Source organism: Hyla sarda, chromosome 1 (genome assembly GCF_029499605.1).
Source record: "Hyla sarda isolate aHylSar1 chromosome 1, aHylSar1.hap1, whole genome shotgun sequence".
Lineage (NCBI taxonomy): Eukaryota > Metazoa > Chordata > Amphibia > Anura > Hylidae > Hyla > Hyla sarda.
This window is the reverse complement of record NC_079189.1, coordinates 538,364,266-538,388,120: the sequence shown is the minus strand read 5'-3', so window position 1 is coordinate 538,388,120 and position 23,855 is coordinate 538,364,266. Positions and strand designations below refer to the sequence as shown.

The following is a 23,855-nucleotide window of genomic DNA, read 5'->3' as shown; positions in this document are numbered from 1 at the left end:
CCCGTCCCGGTCCCCGGCTGTCATGTTCTGGCGCACGCGGCTCCGCTCTCTAGGGCGCGCGCGCCAGCTCTCTAAGATTTAAAGGGCCAGTGCCCCAGTGATTGGTGCCTGGCCCAATCAGTCTCATTAGCTTCCACCTGCTCCCTGTTCATATAACCTCACTTCCCCTTTCCTTCCTGGCCGGATCTTGTTGCCTTGTGCCAGAGAAAGCGTTTAGTGTTGTCCAAAGCCTGTGTTCCAGATCTCCTGCTATCGTCTTTGACTACGAACCTTGCCGCCTGCCCCGACCTTCTGCTACGTCTGACCTTTCCTCTGTCTAGTCCTTCTGTCCCACACCTTCTCAGCAGTCAGCGAGGTTGAGCCGTTGCCGGTGGATACGACCTGGTTGCTACAGCCGCAGCAAGACCATCCCGCTTTGCGGCGGGCTCTGGTGAAAACCAGTAGCAACCCTAGAACCGGTCCACCGACACGGTCCACGCCAATCCCTCGCTGACACAGAGGATCCACATCCAGCTAGCCGAATCCTAAAACTTACATGAAGGATAGCCTTATACCTATCTCTATCTTATATGAAGGATAGCCTTATACCTATCTCTATCTTATATGAAGGATAGCCTTATACCTAGTTCTATCTTATATGAAGGATAGCCTTTTACCTATCTCTATCTTATATGAAGCATAGCCTTATACCTATCTATCTTATATGAAGTATAGCCTTATACCTATCTCCATCTTATATGAAGGGTAGCCTTATACCTATCTCTATCTTATATGATGCATAGCCTTATACCTATCTCTATCTTATATGAAGTATAGCCTTATACCTATCTCTATCTTATATGAAGGATAGCCTTATACCTATATCTATCTTATATGAACTATAGCCTTATACCTATCTCTATTTTATATGAAGTATAGCCTTATACCTATCTCTATTTCATATGAAGGATATCCTTATACCTATCTCTATCTTATATGAAGGATAGCCTTATACCTATCTCTATTTCATATGAAGGATATCCTTATACCTATCTCTATCTTATATGAAGGATAGCCTTATACCTATCTCTATCTTATATGAAGTATAGCCTTATACCTATCTCTTTCTTATATGAAGCATAGCTTTATACCTATCTCTATCTTTTATGAAGTATAGCCTTATGCCTATCTCTTTCTTATATGAAGTATAGCCTTATACCTATCTCTTTCTTATATGAAGTATAGCCTTATGCCTATCTCTATCTTATATGAAACAGATTTATACCTATCTCTATCTTATATGAAGTATAGCCTTATGCCTATCTCTATCTTATATGAAGGAAAGCCTTATACCTATCTCTATCTTATATGAAGGATAGCCTTATAACTATCTCTATTTTATATGAAGGATAGCCTTATACCTATCTCTATCTTATATGAAGTATAGCCTTATACCTATCTCTTTCTTATATGAAGGATAGCTTTATACCTATCTCTATCTTTTATGAAGTATAGCCTTATGCCTATCTCTTTCTTATATGAAGTATAGCCTTATACCTATCTCTTTCTTATATGAAGTATAGCCTTATGCCTATCTCTATCTTATATGAAACAGATTTATACCTATCTCTATCTTATATGAAGTATAGCCTTATGCCTATCTCTATCTTATATGAAGGAAAGCCTTATACCTATCTCTATCTTATATGAAGGATAGCCTTATACCTATCTCTATTTTATATGATGGATAGCCTTATGCCTATCCCATGCATACTTAACCACTTAAGGACTCAGGGCATACCTGTACATCCTGATTCCACTCCCTTCCTATAACACAGGGCCACATAGCAGATCGGGCCCGGCCTCGAACAACGTCCTGGACCCGTGGCTAATAGCGCGGCACTGATCGCGGTGCTGTGCGCTATTAACCCTTTTTAAATATGTTTACTTTCACTTTAGACATGGCAATCCGCTTTGAATGCCACGTCTAAAGTGAAAGTAAACATATCCCGGCTAGCTTAGTAAAGCGGCAAAATTTAGAAACAAATCCCCATAGCAAACCTCTTCTAAACTGGGCGGTTCCCGAGACACGTGTCATCAGAGAGCACTTAGCTCATAAGTACTGAAAGGATTAAGATTTTTTAATAGAATTAATTTACAAATCTGTTTAACTTTCTGGAGCCAGTTGATATATATAAAAAAAAGTTTTTTCCTGGATAACCCCTTTAACCTTTCCTGGTAAGTTTTTTCATGCAATCCATGTACTAGTTTAGTATCTTCTCTGAACTCTCTCTAGAGTATCTATATCCTTCTGGAGATACGGCCTCCAGTACTGTGCACAATATTCCAAGTGAGGCCTCACCAGTGTTCTGTACATGAGCACTTCTCTCTTTCTACTGCTCATACCTCTCCCTATACATCCAAGCATCCTGCTAGAAGGAAAAGTGAGGAAATATGCTGTAGACTAAATACTTTTCCCATAGTAGTTTTTTTTAGTTTTTTTTCCCCTTAAAGAGTACCTGTCACAAAATAAAAATTTTAATATAGTGTTCCTTGTGTAATTAGCAGACACTTTCCCATTTATTTGCGCTTAAAATTAGCGACATAAATATGTTTGAAATGTAATAGAAAATACGGCCACTAGGTGGCTCTGTTCTGTTCCCTGCCACAATGAATACAGTGAGTTTGGTCTCCTTCTGGCCTGGTCAGTGTTTCTCTGCACTGAGCTCAATTGACAGCTGCACAGAACCTCACTGAAAACTGCACAGACTAATAGCTGCAGGACAGCCTCATTGAAAACTGCAAAGAGCCTCATTGAAAGCTGCAAAGAGCCTGAGGTCTTCTATTCATCACAGCACTGCAACAATGTGAGGGCGGAAGTGGTCCCCCTGCAGGCTTCAGTGATGTCATGCCTGCTGAAAAACGCCTACTTTCTCCAGCTTGGAGATTGCACTATGTGAGCAAGAAGAAAGGTATGATACAGATATTTTAAAGCTCTGAATTTTTTTTAAGGGTGGGAGGAGTGTTAGAAGTAGTTAGGGAACATAGCCTGAGTTAGTATGGAAAAGTTTATTTGGTGACAGGTACTTTTTTTTAAAGCAGTATCCTCTGTGTATCGTATTTCCAGGCACTTCTCCATAGCGAAAAAAAAAATCTAAACCATGTTAAAAAGAACCCGACCAACATCCCCCCCCCCCCCCCCTCTAAAAGAAAAAAAAAACTGTAAAGGAGGACAAATGCATATATAAATGTGGTGCACAATGAACAATGGTAGTGTGTAAACAGTAGATCAGCTCAGATCATGAGTCCTTATAGAACTTTACCTCTACTAAATTACTGGTACATGCCCTCATCTTCTCCTACTTGGACTGCTGCAACATCCTCCTCTGGAGCCTTTCATTAAACACCTATATACCTCTCACCTCACTCCTTCTCTGCCTTTACCCTCTCGTCACTGGCCACCCATTGCCCAAAGAATCCAGTTTAATCTATTGACCGTGACATACAAGGCTATTGACAATCTATCCCGTTCATACATCTCCGACCTTACCACCCGACACCGCCCTTCATGTAATTTCTGATCCTTTCAAGACCTCTGCCTATGCCAGTATCTCTCACGCACGGTGCCTGCCTGGAGGCACCCTGTTTGGGAAACACTGGCCTATGCTCTCATCTGCACCTCACACAATCATCTAACAGGCTAATCTTATGGACTATTGGGAACCCGGCCTGATTATACATTGTATATTATTTCTCTTACAGGGACCATTCAGACCGGGTCAAAGGCCTACTCCTGCTTTTTATATCTGTGCCCTATCACTAAGAGAGCACAGTGGTACCTATACTCTGATCTGTAATAGTGCTGCTACTGTATCAACAGCCCTATATGTGCTTTTTGTGCGATTTAAGTGTTTGGAAGGAGATTTCTTTACAGTGTATAAAGGCTATTGTCTCCCACCAAGCCCCTGAGGAGTTCACTCTGGTGTCTGAAACGTGTCGGGCAATATTTTGGAACTGCATTTTATTGGGATAGCCAATGTATCTCCATATTACACTATGTTTATTATTGTGTACTTTATTGATTTAACAGTGTGTCTTTATTCACGCATGCGTCTTATTGGTGGAAAGGCCTAACTGGGCAGTATCCACAGGACATTCACTTTATTGTGTATTGATTTTTAACTTCCCTGTATTCTCTGGTCACACAACCATCTCCAAGACTTCTCGCGTGCTTCCCCCCATACACTGGAACTCACTACCCACACACATGCGGCTCTCACCCACCATCAAGACTATCAAAAACAACCTGAAGACCACCTCTTCAGGACAGCCTACAAATGACATCTCTTCAGGACAGCCTACAAATGACCAGATGTCTCCCTCCATTGTTTTCTTCTTGTAGATTGTAAGCTCTTACAGGCAGGACTTTCCCTTTCTCTATATCAGTCTTCCACCTACTCTGTGTCGTGCTCATGACCAGTAATAATGATGATGTGTGTGATGGTCCAGGTTACAGTATGTCCCAGTTATTTCTAGGTTTATAATGGCTGACCTTGGGAACTAGGACATGTGAAATTACCAGGTAGTTAACTTAGAGGGATTCCTTTTCGCATGTCTTTGTATCGACAAGAATACCGTAGAAGGGTCATTTTCTGTAGGCCTGTGAGGGGGAGGCAGATACTTGACAGTAATAATGGCCTTTGTGAGCAGAACTCTATCATTAGTTTATAGATGGCCAACGTAGAATAATAACCTCTCAGCTCGGCTGGAAACATCAATAAACAGCAGATCTGCATCACAATCGATAGTACTTTTCACACAATAATTCCTTTTCAGCTGTAAGGTGCCGTACGGCAGAAATGTGACGTTAGGTGCAATAAATGGAGTTACCCGCTCATACGGTATTATCAATATCTGGGTGACTGCTTGTCATTTTATATCCAGCAGACATAATAAATCTTTTTGTTTATATGATGTATGTGGTTGTTACGCCGAGCGCTCCGGGTCCCTGCTCCTCCCCGGAGCGCTCACGGCGTCTCTCTCCCTGCAGCGCCCCGGTCGGTCCCGCTGACCGGGAGCGCTGCACTGACATGGCCGTCGGGGATGCGATTAGCACAGCGGGACGCGCCCGCTCGCGAATCGCATCCCAATTCACTTACCCGTCCCGGTCCCCTGCTGTCATGTGCTGGCGCGCGCGGCTCCGCTCTCTAGGGCGCGCGCGCGCCAGCTCTCTGAGTCTTAAAGGGCCAGTGCACCAATGATTGGTGTCTGGCCCAATTAGCTTAATTGGCTTCCACCTGCTCCCTGGCTATATCTGCTCACTGCCCCTGCACTCCCTTGCCGGATCTTGTTGCCTTGTGCCAGTGAAAGCGTTTAGTGTTGTCCAAGCCTGTGTTACCTGAACTCTTGCTATCCATCTTGACTACGAACCTTGCCGCCTGCCCCGACCTTCTGCTACGTCTGACCTTGCCTCTGCCTAGTCCTTCTGTCCCACGCCTTCTCAGCAGTCAGCGAGGTTGAGCCGTTGCTAGTGGATACGACCTGGTTGCTACTGCCGCAGCAAGACCATCCTGCTTTGCGGCGGGCTCTGGTGAACACCAGTAGCCTCTTAGAACCGGTCCACCAGCACGGTCCACGCCAATCCCTCGCTGACACAGTGGATCCACAACCTGTAAGCCGAATCGTGACAGTGGTTATATAAAGGATTATTCCTATTTTAAGTTATTCTTCCTCTTGTAACTCTTCCTCGCGGCGTTCAAGATCTCTGCTTGCTGTCACTGAATGGAAGTCTTGATTACTTACAGAAGAAGAAAAAACTCGTACTAGTGATGTAATGAAGACCACAAGTTCACAGCGCAGTAAAGTTTAGGTTTTTACATTGTATGTTAACGTTACATTCAGGCATACACCAGGAAAAATAAATAGAGGATATATTGTACATATAGGTGCGCTAACTAAGTACTGAGTAAAGGGTCTGAATACTTATGTCAATGCAATATTTTATTTTTTAATTTCTTTAACAAACATTTTGTTATCACTTTGTCATTATGGGGTATTGAATGCAGAATAATGGGGAGATTAGATTTTATTTATCACAAGGAGCAACATAACAAAATGTGAAAACAGCTTATGGATATTACTAATAGGAAATGATGGAATTTGTTGTATTATATGAGGGTGATTTTAAGTACGGTAGATGCAATTGATGTCCTGATGAATTATAAATTAGGAAAAATTTAAAGAGTCTTTTAGAGATTTTTTTTCTGCTCGGGGCATACTTAAATAGAAAAAAAAAAAAAACTTTACTTACCCTCCTTGCTCCTCTGCCACCACTGCTGTCTCAATGTCTGTTCCCGTTGCAAGCATTTCCTTGTGTCAGTACAACAACCCTTCCTCCCAGTCAACCAGTGGCTTGGCAAGACACCATTGTGGCCACTGATTGGCTGAGCATGTACCAGCATCAATAGTGCTTGCAGTGGGGACCGACACAGAGACAGCAGAATAGTTGGGGGTTTGGAAAAAAACTGACTTTGTGTGGCAAGTTTTCAGACCACTGTACATTTTACATAATAAAGCACCCAGCTTACTACATTGAAACCGCTTTAAGAAGACCACTCCCATACTGTTGGGTGGTCTTTTCAAAGAGTTTTCACTGTAGTAAGCTGGGTGCTTTATGAAATAGGCAGCCACCGAAATAAGAAGCAGAGGGAGGATAATAGCCCTGATTTACTATTGTAAACCCCACCTGTTTTATCATGCCGTGCGCCAGAATTTGGCGCATTGCTCCAGAATTTGTGTCTGCGCCAGAATTTTTGCCAAAAAATCAAAAACCCGACCAACTCTCTATTTTACTGTGAAAACACAAAAAAAGGGCGTTGCATTTGGGGAAATGGGGTGTGGTTACCGAAAAGGGGGCGTGTCCCTGACATTTAAAAAAAAATCACAACATATTATAGAGCTCCCAGGTGGGCCAAGCCTATTGTATACCATTTGTCAAAGTATTTGGTCAGTTTTCTCTCACATAATGTCTTAAAGCTCCACCCTAGTGAATTGTTCATAAATAAGTAAAACTCTTAGGGAATGTTCACAAGTGGCATATTCACTGTGGATGTCACATAACCCCTTAAGCACATAGCGTTTTTCCACTTTAGTTTTTTCCTCCTTACCTTTTAAAAATCATAACCCGTTTCAATTTTGCACCCAAAAATCCATATGATGGCTTATTTTTGCGCCACCAATTCTACTTTGTAATGACATCAGTCATTTTACCCAAAAATCTACGGCAAAATGGGGAAAAAAAATAATTGTGCAACAAAATGGAAGAAAATAAAAACCATTTTGTAATTTTGGGGGGGCTTCCATTTTTACGCAGTACATTTTTCGGTAAAAATAACACCTTGGCTTTATTCTGTAGGTCCATACGATTAAAATGATACCCTACTTATATAGGTTTGATTTTGTATTACTTCTGAAAAAAATCATAACTACATGCTGGAAAATTTACATGTTTAAAATTGTCCTCTTCTGACCCCTATAACTTTTTTATTTTTCTGCATACAGGGCGGTTTGAAGGCTCATTTTTGGCGCCATGATCTGAAGTTTTTATCGTTACCATTTATGTTTTGATCAGACTTTTTGATCGCTTTTTTATAAAAAAAAATATGAAAAACGACAAAAAATACGCTATTTTGGATTTTTTTTTGCATTTACGCCATTGTCCGTGTGGTTTAATTAATGATATATTTTTATAGTTCGTACATTTACGCACATGGCGATACCATATGTGTTTATTTTTATATACACAGTTTTTTTTTATGGGAAATGGGGTGATTCAAACTTTTATTGGGGAAGGGGTTAATTCATCTATTTTAACTTTTCTCATTTATTTTTTTTTTGCACTGTTATAGCTCCCATAGGGGACTATAACATGCAGTACATTGATTGCAGACACTGATCAATGCCATTGCATTGGATTGCATTAATCAGTGTTATCGGCGGTTGATTACTCAGGCTTGGAGCAATCAGCTGCCGATCGGACGCGCAGGAGGCAGGTAAGGCACCCTCCTGCTGCATTCTAGCTGATCGGGACATCTTAATTTTACCGCGATGGTCCCGATCAGCCCGACTGGGCTTTCACTTTAGATGCGGCAATCATCTTTGATCGCCGCATCTGAAGAGTTAATGCAGAAAATCTGCCTGATGTCTGGCGTAAGCCACGGGTCCTGGCTCCTGATAGCAGCCGGGACCGTGCAGGTATGGTGCAAGCTCAGCTTCTGAGCTCGCTTCATAACCTTCCCGTGACGCAGTGCCGTCTAGAAACGGTGTTTTGCGCCAAGGGGTTAAAGAGGTACTCCAGTGGAAAACATTTTTTTGTTAAATCAACTTGTGCCAGAAAGTTAAATAGATTTGTAAATTACTTTTGTTTAAAAATCTTAATCCTTCCAGTACTTCTCAGCTGCTGTATACTTTTCAGTCTGACCACAGTGCTCTCTGCTGACACCTCTGTCCATGTCAGGAACTTTCCAGACAGAAAATAAATTCAAAAAGAAAAGAACTTCTTGTGGAGCATACAGCAGCTGATAAGTACTGGAAGGATAAAGATTTTCAATAGAAGTAATTTACAAATCTGTTAACTTTCTAGCACCAGTTGATAAAAAAAAAAAAAAATTCTAAAGGAGTATCCCTTTTAGGAAATCTCCGGGTAAAATTGGCAGTGTGAAATCAGCGGGTGGTTCTGCTTTAAATCTGCACACAATGTTGGGGATCTGATGCTGAGGATTTTATTGTGGATTTTTTGCTGTGTCCAATGAATAAAAGAAGAAAAAAATATATATCTTTTGATTTGCTAGTTACACGCTGCAGGTTTTACTGTGGATTTTGTTGGAAGTCCACCGTGTATATGTTGTGTTTGAACATACTCTTAGGTTGTGTTCCCCCCAAAAATTGTTATGCTCATTTTACAGGCTAAAAACATCTGATAATGTTCACTTTTTTATGTTACTTGCTTTTTTTCCCCTATTTTTCTTTTTTAAGTTTTTTTATTTTTTTATTTTGAAATTTTTTGGGGGACATTTCGGACATCCTCAAATATATGCCAGAGAAAAGTTGCCAAAATATGTGCTAAGAGAAGTCTTTTTGCACTTAAAGCGTACTTGTGACGATACAGAACAAAAATAATTCTTCTATATGTTACTCAATTGGTCATGCAGATGCTTTACATGCTTTTTTTTATGTGTCTAGCTTCTGTATTTAGCTCACAAATCCCTCTGTTCTGCTACTCCCTCATTTTAACATCCACTGCTCAGAAAGGGGCGTGTCCCAGGCAAGCATTGAGCCCACCCTCACTGACCATGCATTCACTTCCTAAGTCTGCTGTGATGTGTCTCTTCATCCAATCACTGCAGGCTGCTCTGTAATCCCCTCCTCTGTTTTCAGACAGCAATCTAATAGACAGGACAGGAGTCCCGCCCTCCCTTACTGTACTTTGTTTATGCATGTGCTTCAGCTGGGACAAAGATGATGCTGCAGCCGGACAGAATTATGTATGGTATGGGGCCCCCTAGTGGTCTTTTTTTTTTTTTTATAAGACTATGATTTCTATAAAAAGGAGATACAAAATGTATGAAGTATATTAAAAAGGTTAATGTTTTGGCAAAATGTACAACATATAAAAAGTTTTTTTTATTCTGACAGTTCCCATTTAATTTTAAGGTCCATAATAGTAATAGATGTAAAAACAGTGTGGGAACTTTCCCATTAAATTCAATTAAATTCACTTGGGGAAAAATAGGGTTATTTATCTTGGAATTTTTTGAGTCCGAAGACATTTCAAGAAAGGGAGTATTGCAAGAAAGAACAAGCCTCAAATCCAACAGAGAAGTCCCACTGCGCCCGGGCCCAGTGTTTAAAACGGGGTCACGCCGTGATCCTGAATCACATCGGGTCGGTCCTGGCTGCTATTCATAGCCAGGACCCTGGGCTAATATCTCGCGGCACAGATCATTGTGCCGCGCACTATTAACCCTTCAAAAATTAAAGTAAAAGCTTCCCGGCAGCTCAGTCAGGCTCATCGGGACTATCACGATAAAATTGTGATGTCCCGATCAGCCAGGACACGAGTGGAGGCCCCCTTACCTTGCGCGTTCGATCGGCGTTTGATTGCTCCAAGCCTGAGATACAGGCTTGAGCAATCAACCCCTATTACGCTGATCCATGCAAAGCTATGGCTTTGCAGAGATCAGGGTAAAAGATCAGCTATAACGCTGTAAAAAAAAAAAGTGAAAAAAAAGTTAATAAAAGTCATTTAACCCCTTCCCTAATAAAAGTTTGAATCACCCCCCCCCCTTTTCCCATAAAAAAAAACTGTGTAAATAAAAATTTTAATAAACATATGTGGTATCGCCACGTGTGTAAATGTCCGAACTATAAAAATATATCATTAATTAAACCGCACGGTCAATGGCGTATGCGCCAACAAATTCCAGAGTCCAAAATAGCGTATTTTTTGTCACTTTTTATATAATAAAAAAGTGAATACAGTGTGATCAAAGAGTCTGATCAATACATAAATGGTACCGCTAAAAACATCAGGTCACGGCCCAAAAAATTGCCCTCATACCGCCTTGTACGCAGAAAAAAAAAAAAGTTATAGGGGTCAGAAGATGACAATTTTAAACGTATACATTTTCCTGCATGAAGTTATGATTTTTTCCAGAAGTACGACAAAGTCAAACCTATATAAGTAGGGTATCATTTTAATCGTATGGACCTACAGAATAAAGATAAGGTGTCATTTTTACCGAAAAATGTACTGCGTAGAAATGGAAGGCCCTAAAATTTACAAAATGGCATTTGTTCTTCTTTTTTGTCGTACAATTATTATTTTTTCTGTTTCGCCATAGATTTTTAGGTAAAATTACTGATGTCATTACAAAGTAGAATTGGTGGTGCAAAAAATAAGCCATCATATGAATTTTTGGCAGCAAAATTGAAAGGGTTATGATTTTCAAAAGGCAAGGAGGAAAAAACGAAAGTGCAAAAACTGGAAAACCCTCGGTCCCCAAGAGGTTAAGCATACTGTAGCGCATTTTTAAGAGCTTAAAAGTTTCAATTCCGTTTTCTAATACAAGACAACAAACACATAACAATTATTTAAATCACAAAATCTTTCAAATATAAATAACAATTACAAAACAACACAATCATATATTGTGACTCCTAACAAACAAATATATAAAATAGTTATAGACACTTTAAGCAAGTGCCCTGAGGAAAACTCTTGTATAAAAAATGGAAAAAATATATAAAAATAAATATTTTCCTTATAAAAAAGAAATACTGGCGAGACATCTTAACTTTAGATAATATAATGCAAAAACATACAAAAAAGTTAGCACAGTTAAGAAATGTGCCAAAAACTACAAATGTCATTGTCATAAATAGTACTTCTGCAAGTAGTCAACTGCAAATGTTTTGCAATTAAAAATTCAGATATTGAATCCAGAGATCATTGTTTTGTTTCATCTTTCATCGTGTTTTCATCATTATTGCCAAGAACTCCATGGCCAGCCAGGATATCCAGTACAACTATAAGAGTATGGATTTGGCACTGGATTCTGATTTGAGGAAGAGGATGGATCTGCATAATTGTAAGGCAAATTGGCACCAAAGTCACTTGAAATCAGAGTAAGGCTGGTTTGTATTATAGGAATTTTGCACTGCAAATGCAGATGACTGATTATAAGGATTGATTGACTGTGTATTGTAGAAAACGTGGGTGTTGATACCAGTGATAAAAGGAATATTGTCAAGGACTAGCAGAAACAGAGATTGATCAGTTCACTCGTCATCCACTTCATATGGACAGGGATCAGGTGGAAGCTAATTAGGCTGATTGGGCCAGGCACCAATCATTGGTGCACTGGCCCTTTAAATCTCAGAGAGCTGGCGCGCGCGCCCTAGAGAGCGGAGCCGCACGCGCACAGAACATGACAGCCGGGGACCGGGATAGGTAAGTGACTTGAGATGCGATTCACGAGCGGGCGCGTCCCGCTATGTGAATCGCATCCCCGCCTGCAATGTCAGTGCAGCGCTCCCGGTCAGCGGGTCTGACCGGGGCGCTGCAGAGAGAGAGACGCCGCGAGTGCTCCAGGGAGGAGCAGGGACCCGGAGCGCTCGGCGTAACAGTACCCCCCCCCTTAGGTCTCCCCCTCTTTTTGTCTCCTTGTCCCTTCAAAAGAGACGAGAACATAGGAAACTCCTCTTGAGTCTCCTTCTGAAAAAAGAAGTCCTGGGTAGCTATACCAGCGGCAGGTAGTTCAGAAGAAGTGGGAATGGGGAGGGGGGGCAGAGGGTGAAGCTTGTCACGGGGCAGTGTCACCAGGACGGGGGCTATGAGGAGGCACGGCACAGTCCAGATATGCCTTGGGGAGACCAGGCACAGGAGGAGACACTGAGGCCCGACAGACGGGACTGCCCTGCTGAACCTGGTCCAGGGTAATTCTTCAGTAGGCGAGTACGCCATCCAATTTTGTACTCTCGCTTCCGAATTATCTTGGAATAACGAGGCTCTCTGCGCGACCTTTAAAAAAGGCCTATCCAGTAACATCAAGGATGTGCTGGCCGCACAAGAGATTCCTGCCAACCTGCAAGAACTTATCCATTTGGCCACCCGCATTGACATGCGTTTTTCTGAGAGACACCAGGAGCTCCGCCAGGAAAAAGACCTTGATCTCAGGGCACCTCTCCCACAGTATCCTTTGCAATCTACCCCTGTGCCTCCCGCCGAGGAGGCTATGCAAGTGGATCGGTCTCACCTGACCCATGAAGAGAGCCCGCCACAAAGCGGGATGGTCTTGCTGCGGCGGTAGCAACCAGGTCGTATCCACCGGCAACGGCTCAACCTCGCTGACTGCTGAGAAGGCGTGGGACAGAAGGACTAGGCAGAGGCAAGGTCAGACGTAGCAGAAGGTCGGGGCAGGCCTTGTCCTTTAATGTTTGGGAACGCCCCAAATATGCCCACTTTTGGAAGGAGTTTGAAAAAACTCCCCCCATATAGACTGTAAAAGTGTGTGTCCAGTTCTGTCAAATTGTAACAATAATAGGGTACAGTACATCCAGATGTAGCCATGGTTATCTTGAGTGTGTTAACCCCACACAGCAATGTGTTCTGTTGGGATATCCTGATGCACCAGGAAACACGATAAGGAGGAGTAATGTTAAAGTTAGCTTTCTGTAATGATTTAGGATAATGTATCTGAAGATCAGGAGTGCAGTACAATATCTTAATGTGTCAGGGATGAGGCTGGTTACATCTGTATTGGTAAATAATCACATCACCCCTAGAAAAGGAAGGTGAAGGCACTCCAGGAAAACTTAGGTCTATTTCTCTCATAATGGTAAGAGTGATTAAGTGGATAAAATTCAAAAAATGTTTTATTAGTAAAGCATTTTTAAAACTATCATGGTTGAAACACCTTAGCAAGTCCACATCATGACGGTTTCTAAAATGCTGCACTTTTTGGGGGGATTTTAACCATGCAAGGTGCTTGTTTTGCTATCATAAAAGAAATAATAATAATAAGTTTACAATGAATTTGAATGTGGGAGTGCACATTTCCTTTGCAGATGAAGGGTGGGCCCTTTTAAAGGGGTACTCCACTGGAAAATATATTTTTTTTTAATCAACTGGTGCCAGAAAGTTAAAGAGATTTTTAAATTACTTCTATTTAAACATTTTACACCTTCGATTACTTATTAGCTGCTGAATACTACAGAGGAAGTCATTTTCTTTCTGTCTGACCACAGTGCTCTCTGCTGACACCTTTGTTCATTGTCCAGAGTAGAATCAAATCCCCATAGCAAACCTATCCTGCTCCGGGCGGTTCCTGAAATGGACAGATGTGTCAGTAGAGAGCACTGTCAGACAGAAAGGAATATCAAAAATAAAAGAACTGTCACGATCATGGTTAAAATGAAACTAAAACTATCCTGGCAGCTAAGTGGAGCTGACCGGGACTATCATGCAAAATTACAATGTCCTGATCAGCTTACTGGACGACGAGAGGGTCCTCACCTGTCTCTTCATCGTCAGTTCGGCGATCTGCTGCTCCAAGCCTACTTAGCAGGCTAGAGCAGCAGAGCGCCGAGAACACTGATCTATGCTATGCTATGGCATAGCATTGATCAGTGTAAGCAATCAAAAGATTGCATAGTATTGCCCCCTATGGGGGCAAAAAATAAGAGATAATAAAGTGTAAAATTAAAATTTAAAATTGAATTAACCCCTTCCCTTAAAAGTTTCAATCACCCCCCTTTTCCCTATTTTTAAATAAAATAATGTAATAAAAATAATCATATGTGGTACCGCCACATGCGTAATTGTCCGAACTATTAAAATATAAGGTTAGCTAAACCGCACGGTCAATGACGTACACGTAAGAAAATACCAATGTACAAAATTGTGCATTTTAGGTCACTTCATAGACAAAAAAAAACTAATAAAAAGCGATCAAAAAAAGTCCCATGAAAACAAAAATGGTGCCAATATAATTTACAGACCACGGCGCAAAAAATGAGCCCTCATATAGCCCCGTATACAGAAAAATAAAAAAGTTATAGGGGTCAGAAGATGACAATTTTAAACATACTAATTTTGGTGCATGTAGTTATGATTTTTTTTAAGTAGTAAAATAAACAAAAACCTACATATCCTTGTAACCATATGGACCTACAGAATAAAGATCAGGTGTCATTTTTACAGAAAATTGCACTGTGTAGAAACGGAAGCCCCCCAAAAATTACAAAATTGCTTTTTTTTCCAATTTCACACCACAAATTGTTGGGGTTTTGCAGTAGATTTTGTTATTAACCCGTTCCCGCAGAATGACTTATATAAGCTTCATGATTTGCAGGTAGTTCGCGCATCATGACGTTTATATAAGTCATTCAGTGAACCCGGCGATGCGCAGCATCACACGGGTTAACTGGCTGAAGTCCCGCTGTTACCGGGGGACAAAGGGGAAGAGGATCCCGAGAGCTGTGGGGGGACCGTGGCACATACCTGCGTGGGGACCGGCGGCAGTGGCGGCAGGCACACGTGGACGTGGCAGCAGCAGGTAAGTGGAGGCAGCAGTGAAGGTCGCTCTAAAGGGATCTTCACTGCTGTTTCTAGGAGTTTCAAAACTACAACTCCCAGCATGCCTGGACAGCCTTTGTCACACCCCCTCTGATAGGCTTGCAGTGAGGGGGCGGAGCGTGATGTCACACGGGGGTGGAGCCGTGACGTCACTATGCTCCGTCCTCGTGATCGCCAGTATTCAGACCCAGAGCAAGCACGCTCCAGGGGCTGATTCTAACGGGGTGCGTTGTGGAAGATCACGGGGGTCCCCAGCGGCGGGACCCCCGCGATCAGGCCTCTGATCCCCTATCCTTTGGATAGGAGATAAGATGCCTTAGCACCGGAGTACCCCTTTAAGGTCAAAATGGGCTTGGTCCTAAAGGGGTACTCCGCCCCTAGACATCTTATCCCCTATCCAAAGGATAGGGGATAAGATGTCTGATCGCGGGGATTCCGCTGCTAGGGGCTTCTGGGATCTCGGCTGCAGCACCCCACTGTCATTACTGCACAGAGTAAACTCGCTTTGTGTGTAATGATGGGCAATACAGGGGCCGGAGCCTCGTGACATCACGGCCCACCCCTTAATACAAGTGTATGGGAGGGGGCATGTTAGCAGTTTGCTACGCGTTTATTGTATTTGAATTCTAAATAAAAGCTTCACATATGAAGACTTTTTCCCTCTAAGAGGCCTTTGGAGTCCAATTACCTCATTGTGATATATGAGATGATGTGATGTGACATGGTGCATTATCCTGCTGGTAGTAGCCATCAGAAGATGGGTCCACTGTGGTCATAAAGGGATGGACATGGTCAGCAACAACATTCAGGTAGGCTGTCATGTTTAAACTATGCTCAATTAATACTGACAGACACAAAGTGTGCCAAGAAAATGACCTACAGTATTTACCTTAGGTAGGTACACAAGAATATATTGAGTTCATTTTTCTCTTTTTACCACCTTAAAAAAAAAAAAAAAAAATACTAGATGACACGAGTAAAATATGAAGATGGAGAGGTCAGTGGAGAAATACAGAGAGGTCGATGAATAAGTTGGGTTCATATAAGCTCTTAGCAGGTTTACAGCAGGGAGGTATTGTGAATACTAAACAAGCTCTAGGGATTTACCTTTACCTTGTCTAACTTTGGTGTATCTACAAATCATAAGCTGTTTTATGCAGTATTGTACCATAGCATTGGAAGTGATTCTAGTAGCTTACAGTAAAGAGTTCACATCAAGGACATAGTAATATCCCTGTGATCAGCTGCTCTCGAAAACATGTCTAAAATCATTCAGGAGATATCAGAACTTTTCTCAGTGATGATGATGGAAAATCCAGAGATATGGCTTGTAGCCTTTCTGTTGCAGCAAAAGCTATTAAGGGAATTGTGTGATCAGAATCTGTGAGATAAACATCAGGAACTCAGTGACCTCAATGTGAATGTACATGGATATCTGTGGGAGTGAAAAGAAGAGGATTTTTTGATTAAACAGAACATGAAGACTGAGAGAGAACATTCATTGCATCGTACATTTACTAGCAAACAGCAATTGGTGGTCACGGTTCATTCAATTAAAATAAATTGCTGCTGTAGTGCTAGGATGTTGGTGAATAAGAGCACAAATCAAGAATGGCTTCTCCTCTTATGTACTCAGCCCAGAGGCATGGTGATTGGGTGGCTATTGTAGCCAAAGTAGACTGTAGTTAATATGTTGCTTGGTTGGCTAGTTAATGTGTTGGCTGCTTATTGGGTTGGTTGGCTGGTTTGTTGGGTGATTATTGGGTTAGTTTGTTAATGTGTTGTTTTGTTAAGTGATTATTGGGTTAGTTGGTTGGGTAATTATAAGGCTGCTTGATTGGTTAATGTGTTGGTTGGTTAGCTAATTAAGGTGTTGGTTGGTAAGTGTGTTTGTTTGTTGTGTTATTATTGGGTTGATTGGTTAATGTGTTGGTTGGTCGAGTGATTATTGTTAGTTGGCTGGCTGGTAATGTGCTTGTTGAGTGATTATTGGGTTAGTTGTTTGGGTAATTATAGGGCTGGTTGATTGGTTAATGTATTGGTTGGTTAGCTGATTATTTTGTTAGCTAATTAAGGTGTTGGTTGGTTCAGTGATTATTAGGTTGGTTGGCAAATGTGTTGGTTTGTTGTGTTATTTGGGTTGGATGTTAGCTGGTTGGATAATTATTGGGTTGACTGGTTAACATGTTGGTTGGTTGGTTATGTATGTTAGTTGGGTGACTAATGGGAAGATTAATTGATTGGTCGATCAGTTGGTTGGGTGATTATTGGGTTGGTTGGTGGTGTGCCTATTTTTTCCGGGTGATAGAGTTTCAAACAAAAACTGAAATCAAAAATGAACCAGAGCCAAGGCAATGGTAGGACTGATTCTTGGTAATATTGAATAGCAATTGAACAAGAAATCACACAAAATAGATATCTGCCATTCATCAGTCATATGTAATATCTTATTCCAGGGAGGAGCACTGAATAATTTATTAATTTATGGTTGATGAGGATCATCTATTCTAATGGAATATATTATTGAATGTCGAAGATTGTTTTAATATTCATGGACTATCCATTGTATATTTTGTATCCTGGATTTCTTTTCATTAGGGAATAAGCCAAAGACAATCCTGTATGATGACTGGAGGAACAGCATATTTATTCATTTTGTTAATAAAATAAAGCAGAAGAGCACAATTTGTTCTCGATTTAAACAATTAAGAAATAAAATCATATTTCATATTTTTCTTTGATTTAAAGTGTAGAACTTGGACTATAGCTCTACCTATATTGCTTTTTCCAGTATAAGTGATTGGGGGGTGTTATAGAGGTACTCTGCCATCACGCCCCCTTCCATAGACATGAATGGAGGGGGCATGGTGTGACCTCTCAAACACAGAAGCCCCAAGCTTCCATGTTCATGAATGCCGCAGCTTCGGCCCGGAGATCGCGGGGGCCCAGTGGCCAAATGCCCTGCGATCATATATGTTATCCCCAGTCATTTGAATGGGTGATAACATGTCTAGGGGCAGAGCACCCCTTTAATCCAGGGACTGCTCAATATTTGGTCTCATGAATCATGACAAAGTCAGACTTTTGTGCAATTGTTACAAGGTCAATAACCACCTTGCTTTCAATGAAAAACCACTAAGGTTGCATTCAGACCAAACTGTTGTGTAACTCTTGTCACTGCTTTTAGGATTTCCATGCATCCAGTGTACAGTATGTGTTATATGGGCAGTGGTTATGACCTTCTTTATAGAACAGGTACAGTATTTGTGTAGACCTAGAATTAAGACTTTAAAGGGAACCTGTCATCACTTTCTTGCTGACTGAGCCATAAGTCATCAGGGTGGTCCCGGAGGCTTCTCTCCACTCCTCCAACCTTGACTCTCTCTCTTTATAAGGCAAAGAACTGAAATCTATTTTACTATTTGTACTACTAACTGTATATATACACCTTTCCCTCCCTTCTCATATCTTAATTTTTTTTAATTTTTCGCTTTGTTTTTCCCTTTTCCTTACTCTCCTTTGTTTTTTTTTCTATTTATGTTGAAATGTTTGTTAATGTCTTTTCTGTTTACTCTCTGTATTACTGTTGTGTTATTTTTATCCAAAAATGAATAAAAGCAGACAGATTTCTCCCTGTATCTAAACCATTTCCCAGTGTATACTTTTTTTTTTTTTTTTTTGGTATGGCTCAAGCAGCATAGGTACACAGCTTACGTTGGCATGCCATTGCGCTATTAGGCTGACGTATACCCTTTAAAGTACACTACTTATAAGATACAAATATAACCTAACAATTGTGAAGAATCTCAAGCCATAAAAGCTCTTGTCCACCAAAAATATTTTCTCCATCTTCCTCTTAGCATTACATTTTCTTAGTGTCTATAGATGGTATTTTATAATAATTTGTGGTAAAATTGTCACCATGTAGCAGCAGCTTTTGGTTACCAAGTGTAGAGTTTTATGTAGCTTAATAATTTGTCAATAAAAAAAGCATGTGAGGCCTATAATCTAATATTCTCTATGTCAGGCTTAAACACACACAAGGGATATTTTTTTCAGAAAACCAATTAATCTAGATATAATGTTAGAGTGCTAGGGGACGTCTACGTGTCTCCAAGGTTAACAAATCTTTCCACAAGCTACCTTAAAACCTGTGCACAATAGGATAGGGAAGGTGTCATCAGACAATGACTATTGTTTAAATCAAATTTTATGTTGAACATAATTTTTTAACAACTTTGGTGATGCTTTTTCTAATTTTCCATTTTACTATCTATATTAAGAAATAATCCGGAGATCTTGCAGTGTTCTTTCTGACCTCTAGGCCTAACAGCTGATAGATCCTGTTCTGTAAAGATCCCTTTCCAGCAGGGTTCTTCATATGATCACAGGAAGGATCACAGTAAAATATAATACCCGTATATCAATAAGATGAAATGAGGCTAATCATATCCTCCCTCTTCTTCCTGTGGAATGACTTCTGCACAGGTCATCTTACTGCCTAAAAAACCCTACCATAGAAGTCAATAGGTTCAGCTCCTATCATTGTGCAGTCCAGCATGTCCAGTTCATTCTCTAAATGCCTTTAAAACAGCTTAGTCAAGGTGGCTGCTTCCCTAATTATGTATTAAAAATGAAATGAAAAATTAACAATTAAAAAAATAGAATTAAATTGGAAAAAAAAGATACATTCACTTTAAAGGGGACCTGCCATCAGATTTTACCAAACATAATGCATGGCAACACGTGGCAAAATTATCTTCCTCACCATCCCAGGGAGACATTCCGTAAAGTTTAAAAGTCTTCCCTGTTGCCCCCTTAAAGGAGTACTCCAGGAAAAGAAAATGTATTCCCTATCCTAAGGATCGCAGGGGTCCGATCACGGGGGCCCCCCGTGATCTCCTGTACGGGGCTCTCGGCTCTTTGCCGAAATAGCTCATTTCGACCACCGCATGATGCGGCATCCGACATGCCCCCTCAATACATTTCTATGGCAGAGGCAGAGGCTGCTGATTGCAGCCCCTGGCCACTGACTGTCAGGGCCCCGTACGGGAGATCGCAGAGGGCCCCAGCGGTCGGACCCCCTGCGATCTGAAACTTATCCCCTATCCTTAGGATAGGGGATACATTTTCTTATCACGGAGTACTCCTCCCTGGGCTATACTCACCTAGTTCTGTCTGCTGCACTGTAATCACACCCCCTCAGTGTTAATTACAGCCCGGGCACGGCCCGCATCATCTCTTTGCTCCATCTGCTTAGGGAGCTGAGCTGTGATATGGGCTTTCAATCACGCTGAGGGTGTGTGATTACGGTGGGGGACACTTTCTAACATCATATCCTCAATATCCCAATGGGGCAGTAAGGTTCAAAGGGGATGTGAGGAAGATGATTTTAATATGTACATAAAACCTGTTTCCATGCATTTTATATATATGGTAAAATCTGATGACAGGTTTCCTTTAAGTGTAAATTCCAAGATGAAATGTCATATATGATCAAGTAAATAAATTATCGTGTTCCATGACATGAAGGTTAAGCCACTAAGGCATTGTTCCCCAACCAGTGTACCTCCAGGCTGCCCAGGCATCCTGGGAGTTGTAGTTTTGCAACAGCTGGAGGGCCACTGGTTGGGGAACACTGCTCTATGGGTCAAAAAACCCTATAAATTGAAGTGCACAATTTTTAACATGCACTGTATCATTATTATTTAGTTACAGTTGTTTTGCTGTATGAAAAAAATCAAATATATAAACTCATCTAGTTTGCCCTTTGCTGACTGATCTTACTTAAAGGGGTACTCCGGTGGAAAACTTTTTTTTTTTAATCAACGGGTGCAAAAAAGTTAAACAGATTTGTAAATTACTTGTATTAAAAAATCTTAATCCTTCGAGTACTTACTAGCTGCTGTAAACTACAGAGGAAGTTATTTGCTTTTTGGATTTAATTTCTGTCTGTCCACAGTGCTCTCTGCTGACACCTCTGTCCATTTTAGGAACTGTCTAGAGCAGCATATGTTTGCTATGGGGATTTTCTCCTGCTCTGTACAGTTCATGATACGGACAGAGGTGTCAGCAGAAAGCACTATGGACAAACAGAAAAGAAATCCAAAAAGAAAAGAATTTCCTCTGTAGTTTACAGCAGCTAATAAATACTGGAGGGATTAAGATTTTTTAATAGAAGTAATTTACAAATCTGTTTAACTTTCTGGCACCGGTTGATTTAAAAAAAAAAAAAAAAAAGTTTTCCCCCGGAGTACCCCTTTAACCTCTTCAGGACACAGGGCGTATGGATACGCCCTGCATTCCGAGTCCTTAAGGACCGAGGGCGTATCCACACGCCCGTGGGAAATCCGGTCCCCACCACTAACCGGTTGGGGACCGGAGCCGGATGTCTGCTGAAATCATTCAGCAGGCACCCTGGCACATCGCCCAGGGGGGTCCTGAGACCCCCCCATGTCGGCGATCAGAGAAAATCGCATGTCAATTCAGACATAGGGCTGGGACAGCCCCGATCAGCCTAAAGGATAGGAGTGAGGTCGCTGCGATCTCCTCCTATCCCCTGGCATTAGTCAGAACGGAGTTCTGACCAATGGCAGCGCAGGACAGGGGGTTGCCATGGCAACCCCCCGTTCTGCCTGCCTTTGGATGTCGAGGGGCTCTGGGAAGAAGATGGAGGCAGTACCTGTAGGAGAAGATGCCTGGGGACCTGGGATCTTCGCTGGAGCCTGCTAGATCTTTGCTCAGGTAGGGAATCGACAGTGGGGGGGGGGGGGGGGAATTGAAAGTGAAAGTAAAACAATCTTTACTGTGGCAACCACAATGGCGGCCAAACTGCAACTCCCAGCATGCCCAGACAGCCAAAGGCTGTCTGGGCATGCTGGGAGTTGTAGTTTTGCAACATCTGGAGGGTCACAGTTTGGAGACCACTGTTACAGTGGTGCCCAAACAGTAGCCCTCCAGATGTTGCCAAACTACAACTCTCAGCATGCCTCGACTGCCCAGGAATGCTGGGAGTTGTAGTTCTGTATCATCTGTCCCTTCAGATTTAGCAATTTTCATGACATTTTTGAAAATTGCTGCTCTACTTTGAAACCCTCTAATTTTTTCAAAAAGCAAAAATATGTCCATTTTATGATGCTAACATAAAGTGGACATATTGTGTTTGTGAAGAAAAATAAAATGTATTTGGAATATCCATTTTCCTTACAATTAGAGAGCTTCAAAGTTAGAAAAATGCAAAATGAAATTTTTGGATTTTTCACCAAGAAAGGATTCAGTTAACGCCGAAAATTTACCACCAAAATAAAGTAGAATATGTCACGAAAAAACAATCTCAGAATCAGAATATTCGGTAAAAGCGTTTTGCGTTATTAATTCGTAAAGTAACGGTGGTCATAATTGCGAAAAAAGGGCTCAGTCCTTAAGGTGAAAAAGGCTGCATCCTTAAGGGGTTAAAGGGGTTCTCCGGCGCTTACACATCTTATCCCCTATCCAAAGGATAGGGGATGAGATGCCTGAACGCGGGAGTCCCGCAGCTGGGGATGCCCGTGATCATGCACGCGGCACCCCGTTTGTAATCAGTCCCCGGAGCGTGTTCGCGACTACTGGCGACTACAGGGCCAGCGGCGTGTGACATCACGCCTCCGCCCCCGTCTGACATCACGCTCCGCCCCTCAATGCAAGCTGACGGGAGGGGATAAGATGTGTGAGCACCAGAGAACCCCTTTAACCTGTTAAGGACCCAGGACGTATGGGTACGTCCTGGGTCCCGGTCCTGCGATATAACGCGGTGTCACACGATGACTCCGCATCATATCGCGGCGGGCCTGGCGTCATAGTGAAGCTGGGACCCGCCACTAATGGCGCGCGGCACTGATCGCGGTGCCGCTTATTAACCCTTTAGCCGCACGCTCAAAGCTGAGCCGAGCGGCTAAAAACGAAAGCTCAGGGAGCTGTTCAGGATCGCCACGGCATCCCGAACAGCTGTAGCACAGGAGGAGGTCTTCTTACCTTCTCCTGCGCTGTCCGATAGCCGAATGAATGCTTCAAGCCTGAGATCCAGGCTTGAGCATTCAATCGCCGAAAACACTGATTGATCCATTCCTATGGAGATGCATCAATCAGTGTTAAAGATCAGTTAATGCAATGTTATAGCCCCCTATAGGAGCTATAATATTGCATAAAGAAAAGTGTAAAAAAATCATTAACCCTTTGAATTATCCCTTCCCCTAATAAAAGTTTGAATCACCCGGCATTTCCAAGAATAAAAAAAGCCAGTGTAAATAAAAATAAACATATGTAGTATCGCCACGTGCGGAAATGTCCAGATTATAAAAATATACCGCTTTTTAAACCGCACGTTCAATGGCGTACGAGCAAAAAAATTCCAATAGTCCAAAATAGCGCATTTTTTATCACTTTTTATACCACAAAAAAGCTAATAAAAAGTGATCAAAAAGTCTGATCAGAACAAACATGGTTCCGCTAAAAACTTCAGATCACGGCGCAAAAAATGAGCTCTCATAGCGCCCTGAACACAGAAAAATAAAAAAGTTATAGGGGTCAGAAGATGACAATTTTAAACGTATAAATTTTCCTGCATGTATTCATGATTTTTTTTCTGAAGTAATACAAAATCAAACCTATACAAGTAGGGTATCATTTTAACCGTATGAACCTACAGAATAAAAATAAGGTGTCATTTTTGCCGAAAAATTTACTGCGTATAAAACAGAAGCCC

The 23,855-nt window shown here is 41.6% G+C and overlaps 1 protein-coding gene across 9 annotated transcripts in view; it reads left to right on the top strand.

Annotated features, from left to right (window-relative positions):
• PDE4D (phosphodiesterase 4D) overlaps window positions 1–23,855 on the top strand; it is an 846,931-nt gene that overhangs the window by 430,632 nt on the left and 392,444 nt on the right. Inside the window, exon 1 of one of the 9 annotated variants that reach the window (XM_056540968.1) lies at window positions 21,746–21,859. The exons of 6 other annotated variants lie outside the window; for them this stretch is intronic. In XM_056540968.1, coding sequence (XP_056396943.1) covers window positions 21,810–21,859 — 50 coding nt within the window. In that variant the 5' untranslated portion in view covers window positions 21,746–21,809. Of the gene's footprint in view, window positions 1–21,745; window positions 21,860–23,855 lie in introns of those variants that run through there. 2 more of the 9 variants (XM_056540944.1, XM_056540923.1) reach the window with 2 other exon arrangements.